Source organism: Mesoplodon bidens (assembly GCF_964165515.1).
Source record: "Mesoplodon bidens genome assembly, chromosome: 3".
NCBI lineage: Eukaryota > Metazoa > Chordata > Mammalia > Artiodactyla > Ziphiidae > Mesoplodon > Mesoplodon bidens.
The window spans coordinates 176657750-176683544 of record NC_138178.1 but is presented as its reverse complement, the minus strand read 5'-3'; the positions used below and the strand labels follow the sequence as shown (position 1 = coordinate 176683544).

Genomic DNA, 25795 nt, shown 5'->3' with positions numbered 1-25795 from the left:
TGTGAGCACTTCACCTCCTGGGGGCTGTGCTTAATAGTGTTTTCAGGAAAAAATGAGAGCGTGAGAGTCTGCAGTTTTGAAGTGTGTGAACAGGGGCACTTGTCATGCCTGCCCTGCCGCTTTCCCAGGCACCTGGGTTAAACAGTGCCCACCCCCACCCCCCGCCAAAATCTTGACACTCTCTGAGCCAGCACAGAGATGACTTGAGCTCTGGGCCCTTAAAGCTGTTTATTTTTTATTTTAGCAAACTAAAGGATTCCGAAGCCAAGAATACAGAATTATTAGAAGAAATGGAAATTTTGAAGAAGAAGATGGAAGAAAAGTTTAGAGCAGATACTGGTAAATGAGAATCAACACGTCTGAATTTTTTTTTTTTTAATTTATTTTTGGCTGCATTGGGTCTTCGTTGCTGTGCGCAGGCTTTTCTCTAGTTGCTGAGAGTGGGGGCTACTCTTCATTGCAGTGCGTGGGCTTCTCATCACGGTGGCTTCACATTGTTGCGGAGCATGGGTTCTAGGCACGTGGGCTTCAGTAGTTGTGGCTTGCGGGCTCTAGAGCGCCAGCTCAGTAGTTGTGGCTTAGGGGCTTAGTTGCTCCACGGCATGTGGGATCTTCCCGGACCAGGGCTCGAACCTGTGTTCCCTGCATTGGCAGGTGAATTCTTAACCACTGCACCACCCAGGGAAGCCCCTGAATTATTTAAATATAAACCTTTTTTAATGAAATGGTTTTATTTTAGATTTCATTTCTTTTAGGTTTAAGAGTTTTTAGTTACATAAAGAAAGCACTTAGCATAATTCCAAGGTCCAAATTCTGAAGTAGAGTTTGTTCAAAGATGCGTTCTCCAAAGGTAGCCACAGTTTTTGGTTTATTCTTCCTTTGTTTCACCTTGAAAATATAAAGCAAATACCTGTACCTGTATAATTAGACAGTTGTGTCCCCCATGACTTCCCAAAGGCCTGCCCTGCTCTGTTTTCTGTGCTCAGGCGAGGCCACAGCCCTCAGCTGGTCCCGGACCCTTTGCCCAGCACAGCACAGCACCCTGCTGGGTGTTGGGCTGTTCTGATCTCTTGCTATCACAAGAGTGCTGCGGTGAGTAGCCGTGTGCATATAGCGTTTCCTATTTCTGTCCGTGTGTTTTGGGGATAGGTTTCCAGAAGTGGGATTGCCAGTCATAGGTTAAGCATGCATACACTTAGCCTCAGCAGTGCAGGATTCTGCTCCAATGCTTGTGCGTTTGTGTCTCCACCACGGTGCAGGCGAGGGTTCCTGCCCCAGAGCCTCGCCCACAAAGTGTGATCTTACTCTGAATGGGTGAGAAGTAGCACCACATTTGCATTTTTTCTTATTATGAGCAAGATTGCACATCTTTCCATATGTTTGAGGGCTATTTGTATTTCTTATTCTGGTGACTTATGTATCTGTGTTTTCTGCCCATTTAAAAAAATTCAGGTTGTGGCTTTTTCTTAATTTTTAGAAGCTTTTTATATATTGAGGACTAGAACCTTTTGTTTGACAGAAGTTGCAAATATTTTTCCTAGTTTGTCTTTTGTCTTTGTTTATGATGGTTTTTTGCTGTTGTTGTTTTTTGTGTTTTGCCAAGTGTAAGGTGTTTTTATTGTTTTTTTTTTAAATTTTTGTGTGTCAAATTTATCATTTTTTCCCCTTTTTTGAGTCACAGGGCAATACCCCCAAGTCCCCAGTTGCTCAAGTAATTCGCCCATGTCTTCTTTTGATGCTTGCATAGTCTCACTTTTAACATTTAGATTACTGACCTATCTGGAATTTACTATGACATACAGTTTGAGGGGTAGACCCCGTTTTATCTTTTTCCCGTGGCTAGTTAGTTGTCCAGTACCAGTTATTAAAAAGTTCCCCTCGGGCTTCCCTGGTGGCGCAGTGGTTGAGAGTCTGCCTGCCGATGCAGGGGACACGGGTTCGTGCCCTGGTCTGGGAAGATCCCACATGCCGCGGAGCAGCTGGGCCCGTGAGCCATGGCTGCTGAGCCTGTGTGTCCGGAGCCTGTGCTCCGCAACGGGAGAGGCCACAACAGTGAGAGGCCCGTGTACCGCAAAAAAAAAAAAAAAAAAAAAAAAAAAAAAAAAGTTCCCCTCGTTACTGATTTCAGATGTGGGTCTTATCATAGCTGAGATTTAATTACCGTGGGCACTGGGGGCTGTTCCTGGATTTTCTCCCCTGCTCATTGTCCATGGGCAAGACCCCCCGATTCTAATTGGAGAGGCTTTAATGAATCTGCTTTAGTATCTGGTAGGTCTCCTCCCCCAACCCACCCCCTCATTTTTAGAGATTTCCGGATAGTCTAACTCGGTTACTCTCTCAGATTTGTCATTTAACTGACAGAGAATTGATATCTCGATGACACTGAGTCTTTGCATCTTAAATTTTTTACCTTGACTGGTCTCGTTTTGTTCTTACAGGACTCAAACTTCCAGATTTTCAGGATTCTATCTTTGAGTACTTCAACACTGCACCTCTCGCTCATGATCTGACGTTTAGGGTAAGTAATTATTGTTTTAAAGTGACAGATGAATTGATGACAAGTTAGAAATCGCTTACTGTGATTTGACTACCTGCAGGGCCGCAAGCCCACGGTACATTGGCCCCAGGCAGTTTAGCTCAGCTGTGCCGACCCTGCAGTTGACCAGGGGCTAAGCGTGTATGGTTGGAAGCAGTTAGGGTGTTTGAGGCGCTCACAGAGAGGCCCCTCAAGTTAGGTGGAGGGTAAGAGAGTGCTTGGCATCTTCCGGGAGGAAGTCCACACCGGCCTCTGCCTGTGTGCTGAGTGTTTCAGGCAGTTTTTAAACCACAAGTTCTCACGCTGAAGAACGAGCCGGTCGTGTTCCCGTGTCAGTGCGGTGCAGCCTCGCCGGGGCGGAGGTGGGTGGCTTGGAAGAACAGTCCCGCCCGGGCCCCTGTTGCGGTCCTGGGGCTGGAGTTCATCGCCTCTGCTCAGGGAGACCCGCCCCGCACGGGAGGAGCCCAGAGCAGCCCCTGCAGCTTGGGGAGCGGCTGGTGGTCTGAGTGGATCCCGCTTCCCTCCTCTTCCGCTGTGCATTCTTCACGTCACTCTGTGGAGCGGGATGGTCTCTGCAAAACTGCAGGGATGGGCCCTTCCCAGCAGCCCTGTAAAGCAAGCCGCACCAGGAAGCTAGTGAAGGGAGATCTCATTAATGGGACTTCTGATGTGTTTGCCGTTGCTTTTGTTTTCTCACTTTTTATTAGAAAATTTTAAACCTGCAGGAAAGTTGAAAGAATAGTACAGTGAACATATGTATTTCTCACCTGGCATGTTGCTGCACTTGCTTTCTCTCTCTCTCTCTCCACACGCACATGGACCTTTTTCCCCTGAGCTATTTGAGTGTGGGTTGCAGGCATCATGACCCCTAATACACTCAGTACTCCAGCGTTTCTTTCCTGAGTTGAAGATGTTCCCCTGCGTATCCACAGTGCCGTCACCACGCGGGGATGGTTTGCACTGATGCTGCAGCGCACAGCTGCCTTCCCTCCAGCTCAGGAGCCAGAGCTCGTGTCTCTTTGGTCTCCTTTAACCTGGAGCCGTGCCGTTGTCTCCCCCACTTTGTTTTTTATAGCATTGATTCTTGTAATGTCCAGACCAGTTATCTTGTAGAAGGCCCTCCACTCTTCCTCTTGATTAGATGTGGGTTGAACATCTTGATGTGAACTCTGCACGGGAGATGGTGTGTTCTCCCCGTGAGCGGAGGCCAGTTTGCTCTGCACTGGGGACGCTAAGCTTCTTGACCCTTAGGTGGAGGTGGTGTCTGCCAGACGAGACGCCACCCCGGGAAGGGCCCTGGGAGCCATCAGCGGTCACCGTGGGTTAGCGGACGACTGTGATCCTTGCCTGGATCAGTTGTTAGAAAATCCAGGCGGATCTGTATTGCCCCCGCCATTCCGGGCACACACCTGTTTACACTCACCTGTCAAGAGGGTTCAAATTTGTGAGCTGCCTTTTCCCTGAAGTCCTCAGTTTTTAAGAGGCAAATACATGCAACCGTTCACACCCGCGGTAACGTACAGAACCTGTCGCGGCCCATCCTGGTGCCTTCTCCTGGCCCTGCACAGCCAGACACCGTCGTCGGGGCAGGTACAGACTCCCGAGAAGCGAAGACTGGGGTTGTTAACGGTGGGGGGAGGGGGGCGGACAGCAGTGGCTTTTCTGTAAAACTAGTGGACAGCGTAGCGATCCATGTGGCGGCAGGTGGTTTCTGACTCGGGCCTTGCATCTCCGTGGGCGGCCAGCGGAGCGGTTTCAGCGTGGCGGCAGAGGTTCTGACCTCTGAACCTCATCCTGTGCAGCCAGCACCCCTGCCATTTTCATGCTTCAGTCCCTCACTACCCTGTGATTTAAGTAGGAAGGACATTTACTCATGGAAAGAAAACCATCCTTGGTCAGAGTCTGAGTGTGCTAGGAGGGTTTCCAGACATGAGAAATGTCTGATTGAAGCTTCTCTTCTGCTTTCCCCGTATTAAGCTTGCTGTTTATACTAGAAATGTTTGCCACAATGAGTGAATCAGTACATTTTCACGCACGTTTTTACTGGGCGGGAACGATGGTGTCGTTCCTCCCGCCTGTCTCCTCCTCCTCTCTGCCAGCCTCGTGGGAAGCAGGAAGTTGCTGCCGGCGCCGGCTCCCGGCGCCTTCACTCACGTCAGCAGAGCGGCACTGGATGTGCACCTCTCCTCCTCCTTCATTTGCATCCTTTTGATTAATTAACCAACGAAATGAAACTAGTGGGGCTGTTACACGGCTAAAATTAAATTACTTAATGTTCTTTTGCCCTTCGTTTATCTAAAGATGGAACTGTAACTCATTTAACATACCTTATTTATGGGAGAAGCTTGCTTATATTTGTAGCTAATTGATCTAGCCTTTCCTTTGTGAGTTTGCTTACAAATTCAAATATCGGAGTACACAGTTGTGCATGTGTTTTTTGTGTATGTGCGGCCTTCCCATCTGAATTTGGCTCCTTAGTCAGCAGCCTAATTAATTCCAGCCATTGGAAAGTGTTTCTCTGATTTGGTTCAATGGGATTTCGATTCGGAACACAAGATAACAGCTGTAAACTGCTCTTGTATGTACCTACCCAGCTACTTCTGTGTCACATTTATGAAGCTTTGTAAACTGTATACGTGCATCTGTGTAAGTCCTAATTGCTGGTGATGAGGAAATGTTAGTATCAGGAGCACTCATGAATGTGAAGTCGTTTTTAGGTGGTTTTAGAATGCAGCTTGAGCTTCAAATTGTGGGAGTAAATTGGGAATCTTGAGTTATCAGAACAGAACATTGCTTCCCTGTGTCATAACGCTTCCAGGGAAATTCCTACTTCTGGTCACAGGTCCATAGACCTTTTTTGACGTTAGTATTTTTTCTCGATCCCTGAGTTGAGGTTATGGAGCACGTGGCTACTTGATCTTAGGGCTCCTGCGTACAGAGTAAAATCACTGCTGAGTGACATCAGAGGGTTGGCAGCTCCCGTTCCTGCCCTTAAATGGCTGGGGCCGGAGGATGGGGGGGTCCGGGCTGCAGTTGGAGGGTGAGGCCTTTGGCGATCGTTGTGACTTGTCAGAGTCCACCCTCCCACGTGGTCGCCACCCCAGCCTTAGAACGCCGGGGGCAGAAGCCTCGGAGAAGGTAGGACAGCTGTGAGTGAGGTGGGGTCCGTGGCGGGGCGTCCCAGGACTAAGGACCAGTGCTGGGACCTTAGGTCCCCAAGGAAATGCACTTTTTAAATAAAGAACATGTAGTTACAGTCTAAATTCTGCAGAATAAGCTCTTTTATTCCCACAGTATTTCTCTGCCTTTGTTTTCACAGACCAGCTCAACTAGTGAGCAAGAAACACAAGCTCCAAAGCCAGAGGCGTCCCCACCAGTCTCTGTGGCCGCAAGCACAGAACAGCAGGAGGTGAGAGTATTGCCCTGTTGACGCCCCGAGAGCCCTGGGGTCTGCCCCCTGCCCCCACGTCCACGCGCCTCGCGGGCCCTCGAACAGAAGCTACCCTGATGGCCTCACAGCTTGGCACTCGAAGCCCGGCTTGTGTTTGAGAATTACTGTCAGTGCATCAGCCAGATGAGGGCTGCTTTGACAGGTGTCTCAACAACGTAGTAAATTAAAATGCAGGACTGCTCATTATTAATCAGTTGTGCTGTGTAAGAGGCGTGCTGAGCTAGGACAGTACTCACCTGTCCACGCTTGTCCCCCAGGACGTGGCTCGGGCCCCTCAGAGGCCACCCACCGTGCCGCTGCCCACCACACAGACCCTCGCTCTGGCGGGACCAAAGGTAGGAGGGACCTTGCTCTTCCCCGGGGGGCCTTCTCGGATTTAGACGACTTCTGTGTAAATAAGACGAACTTAGTATTTTCACGTACACAGTAATGTTTTGTTCTGAGTAGTGTGTAATCCAGAAAACATTAGGACCCTGTTGTGTTTTCTATACTTTTTAAAAATATATATTTAATTAATTTGTTTGTTTATTTTTGGCTGCATTGGGTCTTCATTGCTGCACGCGGGCTTTCTCTAGTTGCAGCAAGCAGGGGGCTACTCCTCTGTGCAGTGCGCAGGCTTCTCATTGTGGTTTCTTCTCGTTGCAGAGCACGGGCTCTACGTGCACGGGCTTCAGTAGTTGTGACACACGGGCTCAGTAGTTGTGGCTCACGGGCTCTAGAGCGCAGGCTCAGTAGTTGTGGCGCATGGGCTTAGTTGCTCCGCTGCATGTGGGATCTTCCAGGACCACGGATTGAACCCGTGTCCCCTGCATTGGCAGGCGGACTCTTAACCACTGCGCCACCAGGGAAGCCCCCTGTGTTTTCTTGATTAAACCAGTGAGACATGAATACATTTTAATTGGCTGATTTCAGAGTTTAACTTCCCCAGCCCTCTGTCTTCACTCCCCAGACCGCATTTCCTAGTCCACTGGTAACCATTCTGTGCTCAGTGTCCATTAAGTCCCTTCTCCACATTTGTTCCCATTTATCTGGCTGCAATTTGAGCCTCAGAGAACCACGTGGTTTATGGGAGGCACTTCTTCCTCAGCGTGAATGGAATTCTGCTCAGTGTGCGGCTTCGTAACTTGTCATTTTCGTAAATGTATCTTGGAGAGCTGTGCCATCAGTACGCATGGGTTCAGTGTACGTCATGGCTTCGAGGTGTGACAGGGCCCTGGTTTCAAGCTTAGCAGGTGTCTGGCCTTACTAGATGTTTTTTTTTTCTTTAACGTAGACATGGTCTTTTTTAAGGCTTCAGTCACAGACAGCCATGCCAGCTAGAGATAGGGGGCTTGATTTTGTTTGAGACCAGCTAACGGCTTGGCTTTTGGACTACGATTCTCGTGGAGTCAGGGATCAGACTGCTCTCTGGATTTTATGTTGGTTACTCCCTTGCTTCCTACAAATGGTTCCACATCTTCACGTGCCCCTGAAATGAATCCTTTCATTTGCCGTGTTAAGCTTCATGAACGCTAGCTGGGCTTCTCATTCCATTGTCCGTGGCGTTCTGTGTCTGTTCTTCCGACAAGGAGCATTGGGTCTTTCCAGACGCTTGCTGGGAGGAACAAGCTGCTGTGGGTGGCAGCCCACTCCAAAGCATGACCCAGGCCAGCCCCGGAGCCTCTGGCAGGCAAGGGGCTCGAGTCACCACGGCGCCCCAGCCCGGCCAGCATCGCTGGTGTGGGCAGCGAGGGTCCTCACTGAAGGCCGCACATGTGGACTCATTTTCTGGCTCAGGCTCCGTGCGTGTGGGGTCATGCCGGGAGCCGCGCACGTCGTGGTGAAAGCGTGTGGCTCAGCTTTTCCAGGGCGCGCTCCAGTTGCTGGAACGCTTGGTTACAAGCAGACATGTCCCTGGTCCCCACTGCCCGTGTCTCACCACCTTGACCTTCTTCCTGCAGCCGAAAGCGCACCAGTTCAGCATCAAGTCCTTCTCCAGCCCGACGCAGTGCAGCCACTGCACCTCCCTGATGGTGGGGCTGATCCGCCAGGGCTACGCCTGCGAGGGTGAGTGCGGCCTGCGAGCCAGGAGGGGCCGGGCGTGGGGGTCACGGTGAAGGCTGGCAAGGCCAAGGGCAGCCTAGCCGTGAGGGGCCCAGGGCACGTGCTCCTTCTCTGGCTTTACAAGTGCTCCATGAAGGTCTCTGAGTTGAGATCATGCTGCAGTGGACAGCGCGCTGCTCTGGGGCGACCAGGGTGTCTGTTGGTCCTTGTTTGTTACAAAATGTAACATCCACGTCCTGTCCACATCCATTCTCCAAGATGAGGAGAAGCAGAGAGTAAAAAGAACTTTACGATCTTCCACTATCAGTCATTTAGAGATAAGCACCACTGTCTGGTCTCTTTTCTGCTAGTTTGCCACTGTTCGCACTTTAGGCCTCTGTGTTGTGCTCTCGCCCTGTGCTGGGGCTGGGCAGTCATGCGTGGCCAGCCGAGGTCCCGCGGTGAGAAGTGTGACGAGCCTGGGGCCGGAGCCCCCGAGCACAGGCGCCAGCCCCCCAGTGGGTGCTAGTGAGCGTGTGGAAAAGTTGCTCGATGCCAGCGTACCCTGAGCGTTTGTGGGAACTGCTCTAAAAACTGTTTCCTTCTTGGGGTGCCACGCACGTCTGAGGCACCTGCTGCTTTGGGGGCACAGGCCTGACAGTGTGTTCTGTGCTTCCGCAGTGTGCTCGTTTGCCTGCCACGTGTCTTGCAAGGACAGCGCTCCCCAGGTGTGCCCCATACCCCCCGAGCAGTCCAAGCGGCCTCTTGGTGTGGACGTACAGAGAGGCATAGGAACGGCCTACAAGGGCTACGTAAAGGTAGGACGTTCCCCCCACTGCCTGCCCAGGCAGGCGACCCAGCCTGGTGGCCCACGGCCAGCCCAGCTGCCCTGGAAATCGGTCCCTTTGCTGCATGAAGCGACCCACGTGCCGGTCCTGGGAGCCCTCCGGTCCTGGGAACCCTCCCCTCCTGGGGTCCTGAGGATCCCCCCCCCCAAGAAACACACTCAGCATCAGCCGGGGCCTCTCGTCCCCATCTCCTGGGCTGATGCGCTTAAGGTTTCAAAGCCAAGTGCCATTTGAAGGCGCTGCACCCGGCCCAGCATTCCGCGCTGCTCCCCGTCTGCTGTGCACACACCCATTCGTTGAGCTGTCTGCACTGTCCCCTGCGTCACCTTCTGTCATGGGCAGAGCCCCTCCCCAGCACTGCCCGAGTCATCCTGGACCCAGACCGAGCTCTGCCGCTGGCCTGGACTGGCCGTGCAGCAGCTAGGAGTGGACCACGGCACAGCTGCCGCCTCCAAGGAGTCTCCTGGGCCTGCCACCTCCACTTCCTGCTGCCCGGCCGTGTTGCGGCCGGCCCCCCGGGCCCAGAGGAACATGGTTCCTTTGATCTGCAGGTCCCCAAGCCGACCGGGGTGAAGAAGGGCTGGCAGCGGGCCTACGCGGTGGTCTGTGACTGCAAGCTCTTCCTGTACGACCTGCCCGAGGGCAAGGCCACCCAGCCTGGCGTCGTGGCCAGCCAAGTCCTAGACCTCAGGTCGGTGCGGCGTAGCCTATCCTCGTTCTAGGAGGTTTACCTGGCTTATATATCTGAGAATGAGAGTTGGTTGTCTGGTAGCCTTTAACCCCATTTCTACCTTCACGCCCTTAATTATTGGGCAGCTCCAAAAACAGGTGCCTGCTAGAAACTTTCCTGCTGTGAATGTTTTTGCCCTGAAAGATTTGCCAAATAGGCATCTAATAAGAAAACTACATACCCAAGAACAAGTAGAAAAGACCCCAGAGACACATTGCACAGCCTGAGGTAGTCTGTGCTCTGTCTTCGTGAGCCCTTGTCTTCGTGTGGCCACAGCATTTGCTGAGTGGCACCGTCTCTTAGGGCTTCCATCTCTAGTCAGATGCCTTCCTGCCATCCACATACAAAAAGGCACAGCACCCTTCCCTCCCCACCTTCTCTTTAACTCTCTGAGATGGACATGTTAGCAACGTCGTGAGGTACGAGGGTTGTTGGGAAGATTAATTAAGCAAGTGAATAGACAGGGTGTGCTTAGCTCAGAGCCTGGCGGGCGGAGCTATTGTCACTGCTGCCGCGTCCTCTCCTCACAAGGTGGAGCGCCCGTCCCTGTCTCCCACCCCCAGTGTCACACGGTATGGTACCTGTCCGGGGCTAGGGCCTGGCCTGGAGCTTCATTCTCCAGCATCAGTATTTGGGGGACCCACGGGGCAGGGGTGAACAGCTGGGCGCCTGCGATGTGGAAACGTCCCAGGGTGGTCCTGCTCACCCCTCGCACACAGGTGTGCCCTGGCCCAGCAGTGACGAGACCACCGGCAGGTGTCCCGAGGCGTAACGCTGCTCGTAGCCCAGAGTTTAGAGCGAACTGGAGGTGATTCAGTGGTTATCTCAGCACATTTTATTCCCGTTTATAGCCAGGTACAGGCCAAAGCAAAGATGTGGTGTGTTAGTACTTGTGGAACAGTCTGGCACAGTATAGAACAGTGCGACTCAGGAAGGTGGTTTTATTCTCAGTCATCCCTAATCATTGAAACGAATGCAAGATTCTTGCCTTTTGTTTGTTGGCTTTGTCATTATAAGCATTTTCTTATCCTGGTGGAGGCAGGAGCCTCCCTTGTATTCTAGAAAGTATCCTTTCTCATACCTTCCTAAAGGGTGGAGGACAGGGTCCTGTGTGTGTGTCTCTTTTCCGATACTCTGAATGTGTTATTTCTTACCAGAGATGAAGAGTTCTCTGTGAGCTCAGTCCTGGCTTCAGACGTCATACACGCTTCACGCCGAGATATTCCGTGTATATTCAGGGTATGTTTTCTTTCCAATTTTTTAGAGACATTTCATTAATGATAAAAAGTCCGTAGGGGGATTTCCCCGGCGGTCCAGTGGTCCAGTGTTTAAGGCTCCACGGTTCCCCTGCAGGGGGCACGGGTTCAATCTCTGGTCGGGGAACTAAGATCCCGAATGCCACGTGGTACGGCAAAAAAAAAAAAAAAAAAAAATCCATGTGGTTAAAATAAAAGGACTGTTGTGAGCATTTCCTTGTCTTGTAGCAAGGGGCTCGCGCACATCCAGAGCAGACCTCCCGTTTCTCCAGATCCTTCACACCTGTCGATGTGTCCCGTGTCCCCCGTCCCCCTCCCTGTACTGGGTAACAGACCCTCTCTGTGCACGGCAGAGCCCTGTCTCCCCGGCGTCAGGCCCTCCCGCTCCATCATCCCTCCTCGGTCTGTGTCCCGGCTGCTCCAGTCCAGTGCACTAGATGCTGGAGGCCGACACACGGTTGGCTACACATGAAATGGACCCTTCAGCCTCCCTCCTGAGGACTTGTTGGCCATTAACTGGAGCAAAGCCGGGAAAAAATTAGTAGACGTTGCTTATCAGCTGTCTTGCTGGCTGAGTTGGAGTGTCCCCTGCTGAGCTAGTGTTAGATGCTGTGGCGTCAGGAAGCTTCTAGAAGATTGTGGATCCCCCTCCACAGGGAATTTTTATAAGTACAGAGAAATTTGGTTGACCACAAAACCAAGTCTATGGATCACTTTCTGTTAAATCACATCTCTTCAGAAACTGTCTCTGTATACGATACAGAGAACTCCCATCATTGTGTGCCTAAAGGATGATTTGTAGCAGCTAAGGCTGTCCCGTGTCCCGGTAAGTGTCTGGGGGCACCTACAGGGAGGTCGTTTGTTTGAGATCCTGTTGTCCCTCGACATGTTCTGAGAGCGTGTTTCTCAGTTGTGATCAGAGCATTCAAGAAGGCGGCTTTCGAGTGAACAGTGAATCGCAGTTCTGGCCAGAGCCGAGTCACCTGAGCTCTGGCGAGGCCAGGCTGCGGGTGCCGTGTGAGAGCTGGGCTGTCGCGGCCCGCGGGCGGCTGGACCAGGACCCCGGCGGCCCGCGGAGGCGAGCTCTCCGGGCAGCAGCCCCCGCTCTCACGCCTGCAGGCCACGTGGCGTCGGTTCGGTGTGTCCGGTTGTCTTACAGCTCTTCTCTGTCTGTTTTGTTTTTCGTCGTGAAGGTGACGGCTTCTCTCTTAGGTACACCTTCTAAGACCAGCTCGCTGCTCATTCTGACGGAAAATGAGAACGAAAAGAGGAAGTGGGTGGGGATCCTGGAAGGCCTGCAGGCCATCCTCCACAAGAACCGCCTGAGGAACCTGGTGGTGCACGTCCCGCAGGAGGCCTACGACAGCTCTCTGCCCCTCATCAAGGCCGTCCTCACGGCCGCCATCCTGGGTGCGTTTCTCCGCGTCCCGGCCGCCTGCGGGCTCAGCGGTGTGGCCCATTTGAACTGGTAGTTTCTCCGCCGCTTTGGAAGCAGACGGCCCGTGCGCCGGTACTGACCGCTTTACGTTGTTCGCAGACGGGGACAGGATCGCCGTCGGCCTTGAGGAAGGGCTCTATGTCATAGAGGTGACCCGGGATGGTGAGTGAGCCGGGCGCTCAGGTCGCCTGCTTAGCGCCACACGCGCGGGGTCAGTGGTGGCAACGTGTAGGGTTAAGACGGATCCCCTGGGTGAGAGCAGTAAGTCACCGCGTCCGAGAGCTTTATAAAGAAAGGGAAAGGCCAGCGGCTGAGAAGAAGAACGCGCCACAAATAAGACAGATGGTCAGTAACTGTCTGCCTCGTGTCCCCCAGCCCCGAAGGCTGTGGGCAGGGCCCACCCGGCGGGTCCAGTGAAACGCAGAGGCCAGCCTCGAGGGCTGGTGGTAAGCTGACTGCCGTGTCTATTAGGCCCTTCAGGGAGAGAACTGAGCAGGGAGTCGGGGCAGGGAGAGCTTCCCAGGAGGAGAGATGCTTCCTTAATTCCTGGGCGCACCGAGGCCTTACCAAAGCTCGCCTTCCTTTGCTTCAAATTTTGACCTTGCATTCTTCCCAGAAGAAAAAGCAAAAGTACCCCCAAGTCTCCCCAGTTCACCGCCCTGGGCCCAGCTCTGGGCGCCTCCCCCAAGGAATAGGGAGTTGCCCCGAGGTGGCGGTGGTCCCTTCCTGATGGGCCTGGGGTCCCGGCACACTGGCACAGTGGGAGAAGGGTGAACACATGTGGCCTTGGGATGGTGGCTGCTGCTGCGGGCTGTTTGTCCCTCGGGGTCCAGACCCCCGGCTCTCGCTCAGAGCCCGAGTGGAGGCCCTGCCCCAGTTAGGGTATCGAGGGCCCTGGGTTGGTCTGGGGGCCCAGTGAGCAGGTGGGAACCTTCAGCGAGTTTATCCAAGGATCCAGTGAGGTTTTTTTTGTTTTCCAAACGTGGTTCCAGGGTTCAGGGATGAGCTGGGAGGGCGTCCAGATCCACCCACGCAGGGCCTCACTGCCCTTGGCACCTCCCAGCCAGGGCCCTGGTGCCGGGGCGGGGTGTGAGGTGACGAGGAGGGGGCGCTCCTGGTGGGGCGCGAGCAGAGGCCCTGGCCTCACGCTCTCGCCCCCATCCTGCAGTGATCGTCCGCGTGGCCGACTACAAGAAAGTGTACCAGATCGAGCTCGCCCCCAAAGAGAGAGTCGCCGTCCTCGTCTGCGGCCGGAACCACCACGTGCACCTGTGTCCGTGGTCCTCCTTCGACGGCGTGGAGAGCAGCGTGGACGTGAAGCTTCCGGAGACAAAAGGCTGCCAGCTCGTGGCGACCGGGACGCTGAAGACGGGCGGCCCCACCTGCCTGTTCGTGGCGGTGAAGCGGCTGGTGCTTTGCTATGAGATGCAGAGAACTAAGCCTTTCCACAGGAAGTTCAGCGAGCTTGTGGCCCCTGGCAATGTACAGTGGATGGCCGTGGTCAAGGACAGGCTCTGTGTTGGCTACCCTTCCGGGTTCTCTCTGTTGAGCACCCGGGGAGATGGGCAGGCTCTAACCCTGGTAAATCCCCATGACCCCTCGCTTGCGTTCCTCTCACAGCAGGCTTTTGATGCCCTTTGTGCTGTGGAGCTCAAAAGTGAGGAGTACCTGCTTTGCTTCAGCCACATGGGACTGTACGTGGACCCACAAGGTCGGAGGTCACGCACGCAGGAGCTCATGTGGCCTGCGGCGCCCGTTGCCTGTAGTATGTATATGTTTTCTGTTGCCATACCCCGTTGCCGCTGTCGCATTGCCGGTCAGCATGTGTCCTATTTGCTTTGGTTTGTCCTCTAGCTCCCTTAGCTGAGTAGTCGTGAGAGGCGGGCCCCCGTGGCTTGCTGCGGGGGGGCAGGGTGGTCCCACTGCCACACCCCGGGCCCGTTGGAGTGGGCTTGCCCTCCTCTCCCACGGGCCCTGCGGGGGCCCCTCAGCCCAGGAGCCCAACGGAGACGGCTGGCCTCCCGGGGGGAAGGCGAGGCCAAGGGAAGACAGGACCTGCGCTGTTTTACGTTTTAAAAGATGTTCTTCGTGATGATGTATAAACTTACACGGTGATGAAAACAAGCTAAAGGTTTCCAGTGACCAGAAAATACTCAGTTCTGATGTCCAGGTCAGAGTTCCTCTTGGGACAAATATTGTTCCGAGGGGTAGGAACTGTTCTGGAGAACAGTTGTTGCTTAATCGGCTCAGTTAAGTGTCCTTCTGCGTGGACGACAGCGCTGGGCACGAGGCCCTGGAGTCCGCACTCCATGGGGGGCACTTCCTGCTGGGTCTGCTGTCTGAGCACTTTTTAAAGACCCCAAACCTCAAATTCTACCCACTCGATATAGGGCATAGCAGGTGGGCTGCATCGTGACACCCGAAGGCCCGAGGGACGAGGCGTGAGTGGGCAGCCGCAGGGCACACGTTGATTCCAAGCTGCCGGGGGCCGGGGTCGTGGGGGTGGGAGGGGGGAGCTCGGTCTTTCCTTAATTACCTAAAGGTACAGTCTTGTGGCTGCCTCGTTGCTGGCTTCACCAAGCTGGCAGAACAGCCAAGGCACTGGGACCAGGAGCCCGGCCCGTGAGGGGAGCTGCCAGCCTTTAGCCGGCGGAGGCTCGCGGGACGTGTCCCGGCCTTGTTAGCCCTTGGCCAGGGCCTGGGGTGCCGTGCAGGCAGCCAGAGCCGGCAGGAGGGGTCGAGGCCTGGCCCTGGCGCTGCTCCTCCTGGTCTCTCCCTGCCGCACCCGCCGGTCTTCATGGGCGGCCAGTGCAGGAACGGCCTCGACCACCCGGTAACGTCCGACAGGGTGCAGGTCACTGAGTGCCGTGTTCTGTAATCTTGACCGTGGGTGACCTGGCGGGGATGCCCGAGGTTCCCGCGTTCTCCTCTGAGTCCAGCTCTCCCCACCTTTGTGCTCTTGTCTCACCTCCACGCACAGTACAGATGCCAAGTCAGTTGTAGAGCTGGCAAAAAGTAATTCAGTAACTTTGAGGATGGAGAACTAGAAGTGTTTGTTGCCTGCTTGTCCCAAGCCCCATCCGAGCGTGCATGTGTTCTTCCCCCCTCTCCTGTTAATTGGGGGGCGTGGCCAGGGGGTCGCGTTAATCAGTCCCATCCTACCAAGGAGGACCCTGAGGGCCACGAGGTGAGGTGACCTGCACAAACCACACAGCAGAGGCTGGCTTCAGACTCGGATCTGTCAGACTTCATGGCCCATGTTCTCTCCACTGATTTAACTTTTTAGTTTAAATTTTTCTTTAGACCGGACATCTCAGTTTATCACTTTATCAGTAAGTCGTACGCACAGATCTCTCCTGGCTCCATGCAGATGAAGCCCCACGTGCTCACAAGTAAGAAGAGCTGCCCCAGAAGCCCCCACGTGGGGGAAGGTCCTCTGAGTTACCTCAGGGCCCTCTGGTTTCTCTGACCATCTTTTTTGCATGTGGCACTCAAAAAGAAGGCCTCATGGTTTGTCTGAGATGTCACTTCTGGGTCAGTCTGGTGACTGGTTCCAGCATCTTCTGTCTGTTTCCTAAACCCTGTTGTATTTTCTTTTTTGTGTACAGAAGAACAGGTGTGATCAGAGAGCCCATTGGAGTCTGTAATAGCAGACGCTTTTTAGAAATTCATCTTCAGATAAGTGTAACGTGAGGAAGATTAACCCTGGAAGGTAGAAGGACCAGGAACCAGGGCTGAGCCAGAGCCCCCTGCCAGCTCTGCGTGCCGGCCCGGGCGAGGCTGTGATGACCGCGTGCTGGGACCCCGGCCTCGCGCCTCCCCTGGCAGGATGGCGGGGTGCAGCCTCCACCGCTGCTTTCTCTCACTCACATAGTTCAGATATTTTTTTACCGCTGTCCTAAGCGTGGGAAAGGCCCCTTAAACTTTGGGTGCCACAGGGCCACCAGTCCTCGGTCTCACACGTCTGGTTCGCTGGGAGGGTTTTCTGTCACGACCTGACGATGTCCCATCCCTTAGCGGGGAAAGGGAAAGACAGCACCAACTCCCCAGCTCATCGCAGGAGAATAATTGTCGTTTTACTGCGTGCGTGTTCAGACCCGATTATAGGAGGGCTGCCTGAAAGCAGCTCCAGAGTAAGCCAGCGCCCTTGCCCAGAGCCCAGCAGTAGTCTCTGGGTGGAGATTTTAAATATTTACCCAGAAATCTGAGCTTTTGGCATCTCTGAAAGAAGGGATTTGCCTTAAGAAACAGGACGTTGGGCCCCTGCCTGGATTTCAGGTGTGTTGAGCCTGAAGTGACAGGCTTCTGCAGTAGTTGTATAAGAAAGCTAAAGGGGAAGCCAGGTGTTTATAAACAGGTCACCTTTGGCACCTGTGGCGATGGTATTGAAATGCTGTTTAGTTGCAGGAGTGGAGGTAAAGCGTTCAGACGTCCGTTGTGTTTGTCTGAACCTTGAAGTGAAGGTTCCCTCTAGAGTGAGGGGCAGGGCCCCTGCGGCCCGGGCCGTTGCACCCCAAGCGGGGCGGGCGGCCCCCAGCACTGGGGGGGCCCCGGGCTCACCACTCTGCTCCGTGTGCGCCAGGTTGCAGCCCCGCGCACGTCACGGTCTACAGCGAGTACGGCGTGGATGTCTTCGACGTACGCACCATGGAGTGGGTCCAGACGGTCGGCCTGCGCAGGGTAAGGCCCGGCGGTGCCCGGCCCCTCCCCCAGCCGCCCCCCTCCCCCCCAGCAGCGAGCCTCCCTCTCTGGTTTCCAACGCAGATCCGGCCACTGAACTCGGAGGGCAGCCTCAACCTCCTCAACTGCGAGCCTCCCCGCCTGATCTACTTCAAGAGCAAGTTCTCGGGTGAGCCCTTCTCGGGGGGAGCGGAGGACAGGGGCTGGAGGGGGCCTGCCTGGGAGTCGGCGGCCACGTGGCCCTCCCCCCGGCCCCACGGAGCCACAGCGGCCTTTCCTTGTCCTGCAGGAACGGCTCTCAGCGTGCCCGACACCTCTGACAACAGCAGGAAGCAGATGCTGCGGACCAGAAGCAAAAGGCGGTTTGTCTTCAAGGTGCCGGAGGAAGAGAGGCTGCAGCAGCGACGGTAGGCGCCTGGCTGGGGCTGTGCTGGGCCCGGGGGACCCCGACGCCTTCCCGAACCTCACGGTGCTTCCTTCCCCCAGAGAGATGCTCAGAGACCCGGAGCTGAGATCCAAGATGATCTCCAACCCCACCAACTTCAACCACGTGGCCCACATGGGCCCGGGCGACGGGATGCAGGTGCTCATGGACCTGCCTCTGGTGAGCCCGCGGGTGCTGTCCCCTGCCCTCCCCCCACCCCGGCTCCCCTGTGGCCCCTGCCTGTGTGCCCCTGAGGTGTCTGTCACCATCTCAGTCTGTTAGGGGTTTGTGAGAAATAGCTGTCAACAGTGACTGCTAAAACATCTGAGTATGGGCACGTAGCATACTTTGTGGGTTGGTTTTTTTTTTACTTAAAAAATGTGTTTTCTGTAGAATTTGACTTGGCCTAAAGCCACTATTGCCAACTCTTAGCTCAAAACTGACCTGTTGCCACTGTCCAGAGGTCCTTCCCAGCTCGTTTTGCCTGTCGAGGCCCAGGGCCCCGGCCTGCTCGTGCTGCAGACTTTGCGCTTGGCCTGCGCGCTCTGCCCGGGGCCCGGCTGTGCTCCCCCAGGGCGTGCTCACGTGCTGACATGCTGTTCTCTCTGCCCAGAGCGCCGTGCCCCCCTCCCAGGAGGAGAGGCCCGGCCCTGCTCCCGCCAGCCTCTCCCGCCAGCCTCCGCCCAAGAACAAGCCTTACATCTCGTGGCCCTCATCAGGTACCAGGGGCGCCCGGGGCAGGGCCTGGATGCTGGGACTCCACGCTTTCAGTTCGTCTCTGAACTGTTTTCCCCAAGATGATCGATGGCTGCCTGTGTTCCGTAGGTGGATCTGAGCCCGGCGTGGCTATGCCTCTAAGAAGTATGTCTGATCCCGACCAGGACTTTGACAAAGAGGTAAGACTTGCCCGATTACAAGGGACAAGGCCTGGGGTCTGCAGCTCCACACGTGCAGGAGACTCGAAGCAGCTGTTCTTTGGAGAAAGAGACTCCATCTCCCCTGGAGCGGCCATGTAGGGCCTCAGTGGTCACCAGCCCCCAGGAGCCCCCCACTCATGACTGCTCAGGCTGAGCCAAGGCTGGGAGGAGGGAGGAGTTGGACCCTGTGGCTGTGAGTGTGTCGGGAGAAAGACGTGGATTCTCGCCTCCAGGTCATGGCCTCAGGGAGGCTGAGGCCTCTGCGGCCTGGTGCCGGGCCTCCTTCCGGGCCCTGCTCCCGAGTCACCTGGTCCCTTGCCCCCAGCCGTGGCCGCCCGAGGCTGGGCCAGCCCTGGGAGGATGCCGCCGAGAGCTCAGGAGGCATCAGGAGGGGGGCCAAGGGAGCTGCTGGGCCCAGCTCTCCTCCTGGGCACTGACTGCGGGTGGGCGTCACCGTGCACAACGGAGAGATGAAAGCCCTCCTGTGAAAAGTGCAGGAAGGCTTCTCCCGTCTAGACCCTTCCGTGTAGTTTTATGCACGTGGCTGTAACGCGTCAGCAGGCACGTTCCTTTTAAAGCACAGGTGGCCCTCTCTCTCCTCCTCTGACAGCCCCCTGGGATCGGAGTGGGGGGGCCGGTGGGGGCACTCCTGGCTCAGGTGTTCTTGGGCTTTCAGACCCGGCTCCTGGTGGCAGTGTCCTTGGTCCCGTGTGTGTGTGGTGGGGGAGGAGGATGGGAGGAATGGCAGCCCGAGGGCTGTGCCCCAGCAGCACTTCTGTGGGAAGGAGGAGAGAGGCCGGGTGCGCTGGCTGTTGTAATAGCCCCGGCACCGACGGCACGTACTCACGGGGGCTGCTTAGCTGACAGCAGGAACCAGAAGGGCTTCGCTGCCCGTGGTCCCCCCTTCCTGGCTTGGCCGGCATGTCGGGTGTGGATCGGCTGCTGCTTCCTCTGGGCCCACCTCTGCGCCCTTTACCCGTCTTCCCTTGAGTCACCATGCTTTCCTCTTGCTCGTTTATAGAAACTTCGTAGGTTAGGGGTGTTAATCTGTTGCAGGTACTTTGCCCCTTATCGCTGATTTTTTAATTTTGTCTTTAATTGTAAGGGCACTGTCACACAGAAAATTCTAATTCTCGTATAGTCTAGTCTGTATCTGTTTATGAAGGTAAACATTCTCTTGTAGTCTGAGAGCTTGGTAGGGTTTTCTGTTTGTCACTACGTCATGAAAGTGCGAGGGGGTGTGAGAGTGAGTGTGTAAGTGTGTCTTAGCGCGTGTGTTTGTGCGCAAGGACCTGAGCTGCTTTCTTTCTAAGGTACATGACACGCTGGCCCTGCACCACTTCTTCCTTCCAACTTGAAGTGTTACCCTTTATTATTTGTTGAATTCCTTTGTTGATGTGTCTCTATTCCTGGAGCCTCCGCTGCACCACCTGTAACCTGAGAGCCGGTAGAGCACATCCCTTCAGTCCCACTTTTCAAAACACTTTCTTAGCTTCTCCTTCAAATAAATTTAAAAATAAATTTAAAAATATTTTTAGGGGCTTCCCTGGTGGCGCAGTGGTTAAGAATCCGCCTGCCAATGCAGGGGACACGGGTTTGAGCCCTGGTCCGGGAAGATCACACATGCCATGGGGCAACTACTGAGCTTGTGCTCTAGAGCCCGAGAGCCACAGCTACTGAGCCCACGCGCCTAGAGCCCCTGCTCCGCAACAGAGAAGCCACCGCAATGAGAAGCCCACACGCCGCAACTAGAGAAAGCCCACGTGCAGCAACGGAGACCCAACGCAGCCAAAAATAAATTAAAATTTTTTTTAGATTATGGAGCTTGTTGACTCCATCATAATCTAAAAAAAGTGAAAATTGTGTTGAGCTTTTCGCTGGGATTGTGTTGGATTTGTAGATTAATTTGGGGGCTGCTCACCATCCTGACCTTCCCTGTGTAGGAACACTGCACGTCGCTCCCCTTGATGGGTTCCCTCTTGCAGGTTGCGCGTGTTGGTGGCTAATAAGTTAATTCTTAAGCATTCCAAGGTTCCTGTTGCCATTGTGCATAAAATATAATCCTCTTAACGTGGGACAGTGAGATTCAGTTGGTGAACATTTTGATGCCAGTTTTCCCATCTGTGTTTGTCAGTGAAGTTATCTGTGCCGCCTTTTCTGAGCTGCTCTCTTTCAGCTGTCTTCAGGGCTGCACCAGCCTCAACTCTGGCTTAGGAAATCCGGATCTCTTAGTTGCCATCATACAGGGGTTTTCTTTTCCTGGAAGGTTTCATAGGCCTCCCTTAAAAGGGCCTGAGGTTGATGGCTAGAGAGGTAGGTCTTCTGGGGTTTCTTTTCTTATTATTTTCCCTGCAACTGTCTGTTTTGAAAAATTTCAAAATTCCAGGAAAGTTGCAAGAATAGTAGAGTGAATAACCCACATAGCTGTACCTAACCCATCTTCCCCATTTGGGTTTTTGGGGAGGAACCAGCAGAAAGTGAGTTGCAGTATTACCCACCCCTAAGTACTTAGCCCGCACCTCCCTCAGCGTCTCCCCGCTGCCCGGCGACGTCCTGTTCCTAAACCTAGAATCCAGCCAGGGCCGCACGCTGCGTTTAGTAGGTGCATCTCTTTAGTCTTCAGTCTACTGTGCAGTTTGTTTACAAAAAGTGCAGTTTTTTTGCAAAACGTTCCTCAGTCAAGGCTTGTCTGATTTTTTGAATTGGGTAAACAGTGAAAAGGCCCCGCACCTGTCTCCCAGCCACCCAGTTCTCCCCAGGGACCGACAAACAAGTGTGTGTGAGTGTGCATGCACACATGCACACATTTTTTTCCTGACTGCACCCATCGTGCCTTTTATCTGAGAGCAAGGCTGTTCCCTCACGTGACCACGGTGCAGCTGCCACATAGATGAAGCCACCTGCGTGTCCCCATAATGTCCTTAAGCACCTTTGCTGGTGCAGGACCCAGTCCCCAAGCACGCGTGGCATTTAGCTGCCTCATCTCTTTGGCCCCTTTACTCTGGAACAGGCCCTCAGCGTGTCTGACAGAGAGCACATCCTTTATTCTCTAGAACGCTCCTCAGTTTGGGTGTCTGACGTTTCCTTGTCTTTTGAGATTTGGGTTGTGTGTCCCACGATGGAGTACGGCACACAGGACGTGGTGTCCTTCTTGGGGTGTTGCATCTTGAGGCACATGGCATCTGTTTGTCCTGTACTGACCTGTTTGTTCCTCTTTTTAGTTTATTTAAGTGAAACTCACATAACAAAGTAACCATTTAAAAGTCAACAATTCGGACTTCCCTGGTGGTTCAGTGGTTAAGGACCCGCCTGCCAATGCAGGGGACACGGGTTCAATCCCTGGTCCAGGAAGATCCCACATTCCGTGGAGCAACTAAGCCCGTGAGCCACAACTACTGAGCCTGTGCTCTGGAGCCCTGAGCCACAACTACTGAGCCCACGTGCCACAACTGCTGAAGCCCATGCGCCTAGAGCCTATGCTCCACAACAAGAGAAGCCACCGCAGTGAGAAGCCCGCGCACCTCAACGAAGAATAGCCCCCGCTCGCCGCAACTAGAGAAAGCCTGCGTGCAGCAACCAAGACCCAATGCAGCCGAAAATTAAAGAAGTCAGCAGTTCAGTGGCTGTTCAGTACATTCACAGTGTTGTACAACCACCAGCTCTGTCTACTCAGAACACTTCCATCACTGCAAGATAAAACCCCCACCCACTGAGCAGTTTCTCCTCAGTTCCTGCCTCCCCCCAGCTCCTGGCTACCACCAGTCTTAACAACCTGTGGATTTGCCTGTTCTGGGCATTTCATATAAGTGGAATGAATCAGACAGTACATGGCCTTTTGTGTCTGGCTCTCCTTTCACTCAGCATCATGTTTTCAAGGTTCATCCACGTTGTTGCATGTATCAGTAAGGTGTTTCTTTTTATTGCCAAATAGTCCAGTGGATAGATGGACCACATCTTACGTGCTCATTGGTTGTTAGGAATAGTGCACTAGGAACATGTGCACGCATGTATTTTTTGAGTACGTGTTTTCACTTCTCTGGGGTATGTACCTAGGAGTGGGATTGCTGGGTCATATGGTGGCTCTACTTTTAACTTTTTGAGGAACCACAGCAGCTGTACCATTTTACATTCCCACCAGCAATGTACAAGGGTTGAGTCCACATCTTTGCCAACACTTATTTTTTTTCTTACAAGAAAATTTTTTTTCAGTAGCCATCCTAGCAGGTGTGAAGTTGTATCTCATTGTGGTTTTGGTTTTCATTTCCCTAATGATTAGTGATGTTGAGCATCTTTTTCATGGGCTTATTGGCCATTTGTATACCTTCTTTGGAGAAATGTCTATTCAAGTCTTTTGCCCATTTTTAAATTGGATTATTTGTCTTTTTGTTGTTGGGTTGTAAGCGATTTTTATATGATATGGATAGGGAATTCCCTGAGGGTCCAGTGGTTGGGACTTGGCATTTTCACTGCTGTGGCCCGGGTTCCATCCCTGGTCTGGGAACTAAGATCCCATAGTTGTGTGGTGTGGCACAGCCAAAAAAAAAAAGGGATACCAGACCCTTATCAGATATGTGATTTGCAAATATTTTTTGCACGTTCTTTGGATTGTCTTTTCACAATTCTCTGTGTCTTTCAGTGCACAGAAGTTTCTAATTTTGGTGAAGTCCAGTTTTTCTGTTTTTTTTCTTTTGTTGCTCGTGCTTTTGATGTTATATCTAAGAATCCATTGCCAAATTCAAGGTTACGAAGATTTAGTCCTGTTTTCTTCTTAAGAGTTTTATGGTTTTAGCTTTTGTTTAGGTCTTTTTTACATTTTGAGCTAGTTTTTGTGTGTGGTGTGAGGTAGGGGTCTAGTTTAATTCTTTTGCAGGTGAATATCCAGCACCATTTGTTCCTTCCCCCATTGAATGGTCTTGGCACCCTTGTTAAAAATCCGTTGACCACAGGTTTATAGATACATTTCTGGACTCTCAATTCTATTGCATTGGTCTTTATATTAATACTACCACGCTGTATTTGATTACTGTTGCTTTGTAGTACATTTTGAAGTAGTAAGTTTGGGAAGTGTGAGTCCTCCCACTTTTTCTTAGTATTGTTTTCACTATTCTTGAGTCCTTTGCAATTCTATATGAATTTGAGGATTGGCTTTTCCATTTCTGCCCCTCCCCCCAAAATCCATTGGAATTTCAGTAAAGATTGCATTGAATCTGTAGGTTGATCATTTTGGGGAATATTGCTGTTTTTACAGTAGTCTTCCAATCCATGAACATAGGATGCCTTTCTGTTTATTTAGGTGGTCTTTCATTTCTTTCAGCAATGTTTTATAGTCTCAGTATACAGATCTTTCACCTTCTTGGTTAAATTTATTCCTAGCTGTATTTTATCCTTTTGGATGCTATTGTAAATGGAATTATTTTCTTAATTTCCTTTTCACATTGTTCATTGCTGATGTATAGAAACACAACTGATTTTTGTATGTTGATCTCGTACCCTGCAACTTTACTGAATTTGTTCTTTGTGGAGTTCTTTAGGATTTTCTATCTGTACAGAGTCATGTCAGCTGTGAAGAGAGATGCTTTTACTTCTTCCTTTCCAGCTTGGATGCCATTTTTTCTTGCCCTGGCTGGAACTTGTAGCACAGTGTTGAATAGCGGCAGTGAAAGCAGCACCCTGGTCTGGCTCCTGCTCCGAGCGGGGGCTTTGCCTTTCACCACTGGGTGTGAAGTCAGCTGTGGGCTGCTCACGGCACCCTGTGTCCTGTTGAGAAAGATCCTCTCTGTTCCTCATGCTTTTATCGTGAAAGAGCTTCACGTCTGTGACCTCTGAGTGCTTGGTTGCCATGCTGTCTGGTTTCTTCACTGCGGAGTTGCTCCTTTTTGTAATAGTTACTGAGTCACTTGTGGGGTTGGGCCTTGGTTTATGATCTTTCACCAGCAAGGACCACGTGACAGGCTTGCAAAGAGTGTGCTCTCCTAACAAGAATGGAGCCAGTAGGGGCTGCACCTGCCCAGGCAGCATCACCTCCACAGGCCCAGGGCCATGGTTCTCATGCCGTCCCTCTTTGTCTTCACAGCCTGATTCGGATTCCACCAAACACTCGACTCCATCGAACAGCTCCAACCCCAGCGGCCCACCAAGCCCCAACTCCCCCCACAGGAGCCAGCTCCCCCTTGAAGGCCTGGAGCAGCCGTCCTGCGATGCCTGAAGCTGCCGGCTCACCGCAACAGGGCCGGGGGGGCCCAGGTGGCCTCTGGTGTCAGTGCCAAGACTGCGCTGACCCTCCAGTGTTGTCCAAGGAACTGTCGAATTGATCTGTAGCTACGGAGAGGAAGAAAACACTTTCTTATACTCGTGGTTGGTTTGATGCCGCACCGAGGTGGTAGACCTGATCTGCTCATCTGCCCCAGCTGCTCCCCGTGTGCACACGAAGGACCGCCTGCGGCCCCTCCTGCCCAGAACCAGCTGAGGCAGCGGGGGGGGCCTGTGACGCCAGCCTCCTGCAGACCCCAGTGGCGCCCGGGGGGCTCTGCAGGAAGCAGGCAGCTCGGGACGGCCTCGGTGCCGTGTCTGTTCCCTGTTCCCTGAAACCGTTTCCTAGGACCTTAGGAGAATAGTAGGAAGTTGTATATCATTCCCAGTGTCCCTAGAGTTTTGAAGACAGAGGAAAGTGGAGCTTAGTTTGTGGCCTTTTTATTCATTTAGCCATTACATAGTCAGATGCAGAAGTCCTTCTGCCGACCTTGTAGCCATGGACAGAGGCCCATTCAAGTGAAGCCTGCCCTGTCCTGGTCCCTCGTGTGTGTCAGTCCGCTTCTGGTCACAACCACGAAGTGTCACCCGTGTCTACTACTGTGACGTCAGCTGTGCTCCGGTTCGTGCTGTAAAACCAGTGAGTGTCGTGCACCCGGGCCCCGCGGCCTGCGGGCCGAGAGGAGGCCAGAGCCCCGGGTAGCCCCGCGGCAGGTGCCAGGACCCCCGCCCCGCATGGAGCCCCGTGATGAGTACCCTTCCGGATTGTGTAGACTCACCACCACACTCCGCCCGGTGGGCCGGCCCGCAGCGCCCGCGTGTATCTGCCTGCCTTCCCTGTGGCGTTTGTGAGTATCAGGCAGCCTCCTGTCTCTGTAAAGGCTTGCGGTTAACTCGCCCCGCTGGGCTTCTCCCTGTTCTCCCGCCGGGTGACGTTCTCGGTGGCATCGCTGTTGAAGACGTGCACTTACCTTGAGTCGGCACTGAGTGACCTGGGCACCGTGGCCTGCCTGTGCGTGTCCCACGCCCAGCACCCGCCTGCCCGCCCCCTGGGCCTTCTGCTGGGGCTGGCACCTGCTGGGGGTTCTGGTTTTTACTTTTTTAATGTAAGTCTGAGTCTTTGTAATTATTGAATCGTGAGAACATTTTTGAACAATTTACCTGTCAATAAAGCAGAAGACGGCAATTTTAAAGTTCTCAGTGGTTTGTCTGAATGTGACCACCTGTAACCCGGTGTCTGCCCC

At 53.4% G+C, this 25795-nt stretch overlaps 1 protein-coding gene across 3 annotated transcripts in view; it reads left to right on the top strand.

Annotated features, from left to right (window-relative positions):
* CDC42BPB (CDC42 binding protein kinase beta) overlaps positions 1-25737 on the top strand; it is a 113375-nt gene extending 87638 nt beyond the window's left edge. For 2 of the 3 annotated variants that reach the window (XM_081228190.1, XM_081228191.1), the window contains 18 exons: positions 245-339; positions 2439-2518; positions 5856-5945; positions 6245-6322; positions 7928-8033; positions 8691-8827; positions 9409-9548; positions 10745-10826; positions 12037-12253; positions 12381-12443; positions 13450-14046; positions 16864-16961; positions 17046-17130; positions 17251-17368; positions 17448-17565; positions 17999-18104; positions 18211-18281; positions 24376-25737. In XM_081228190.1, coding sequence (XP_081084316.1) covers positions 245-339; positions 2439-2518; positions 5856-5945; positions 6245-6322; positions 7928-8033; positions 8691-8827; positions 9409-9548; positions 10745-10826; positions 12037-12253; positions 12381-12443; positions 13450-14046; positions 16864-16961; positions 17046-17130; positions 17251-17368; positions 17448-17565; positions 17999-18104; positions 18211-18281; positions 24376-24507 — 2413 coding nt within the window. In that variant the 3' untranslated portion in view covers positions 24508-25737. Of the gene's footprint in view, positions 1-244; positions 340-2438; positions 2519-5855; positions 5946-6244; positions 6323-7927; positions 8034-8690; positions 8828-9408; positions 9549-10744; positions 10827-12036; positions 12254-12380; positions 12444-13449; positions 14047-16863; positions 16962-17045; positions 17131-17250; positions 17369-17447; positions 17566-17998; positions 18105-18210; positions 18282-24375 lie in introns of those variants that run through there. The other variant, XR_014015359.1, reaches the window with a different exon arrangement.
* The last annotated feature ends 58 nt before the right edge of the window (positions 25738-25795 follow it).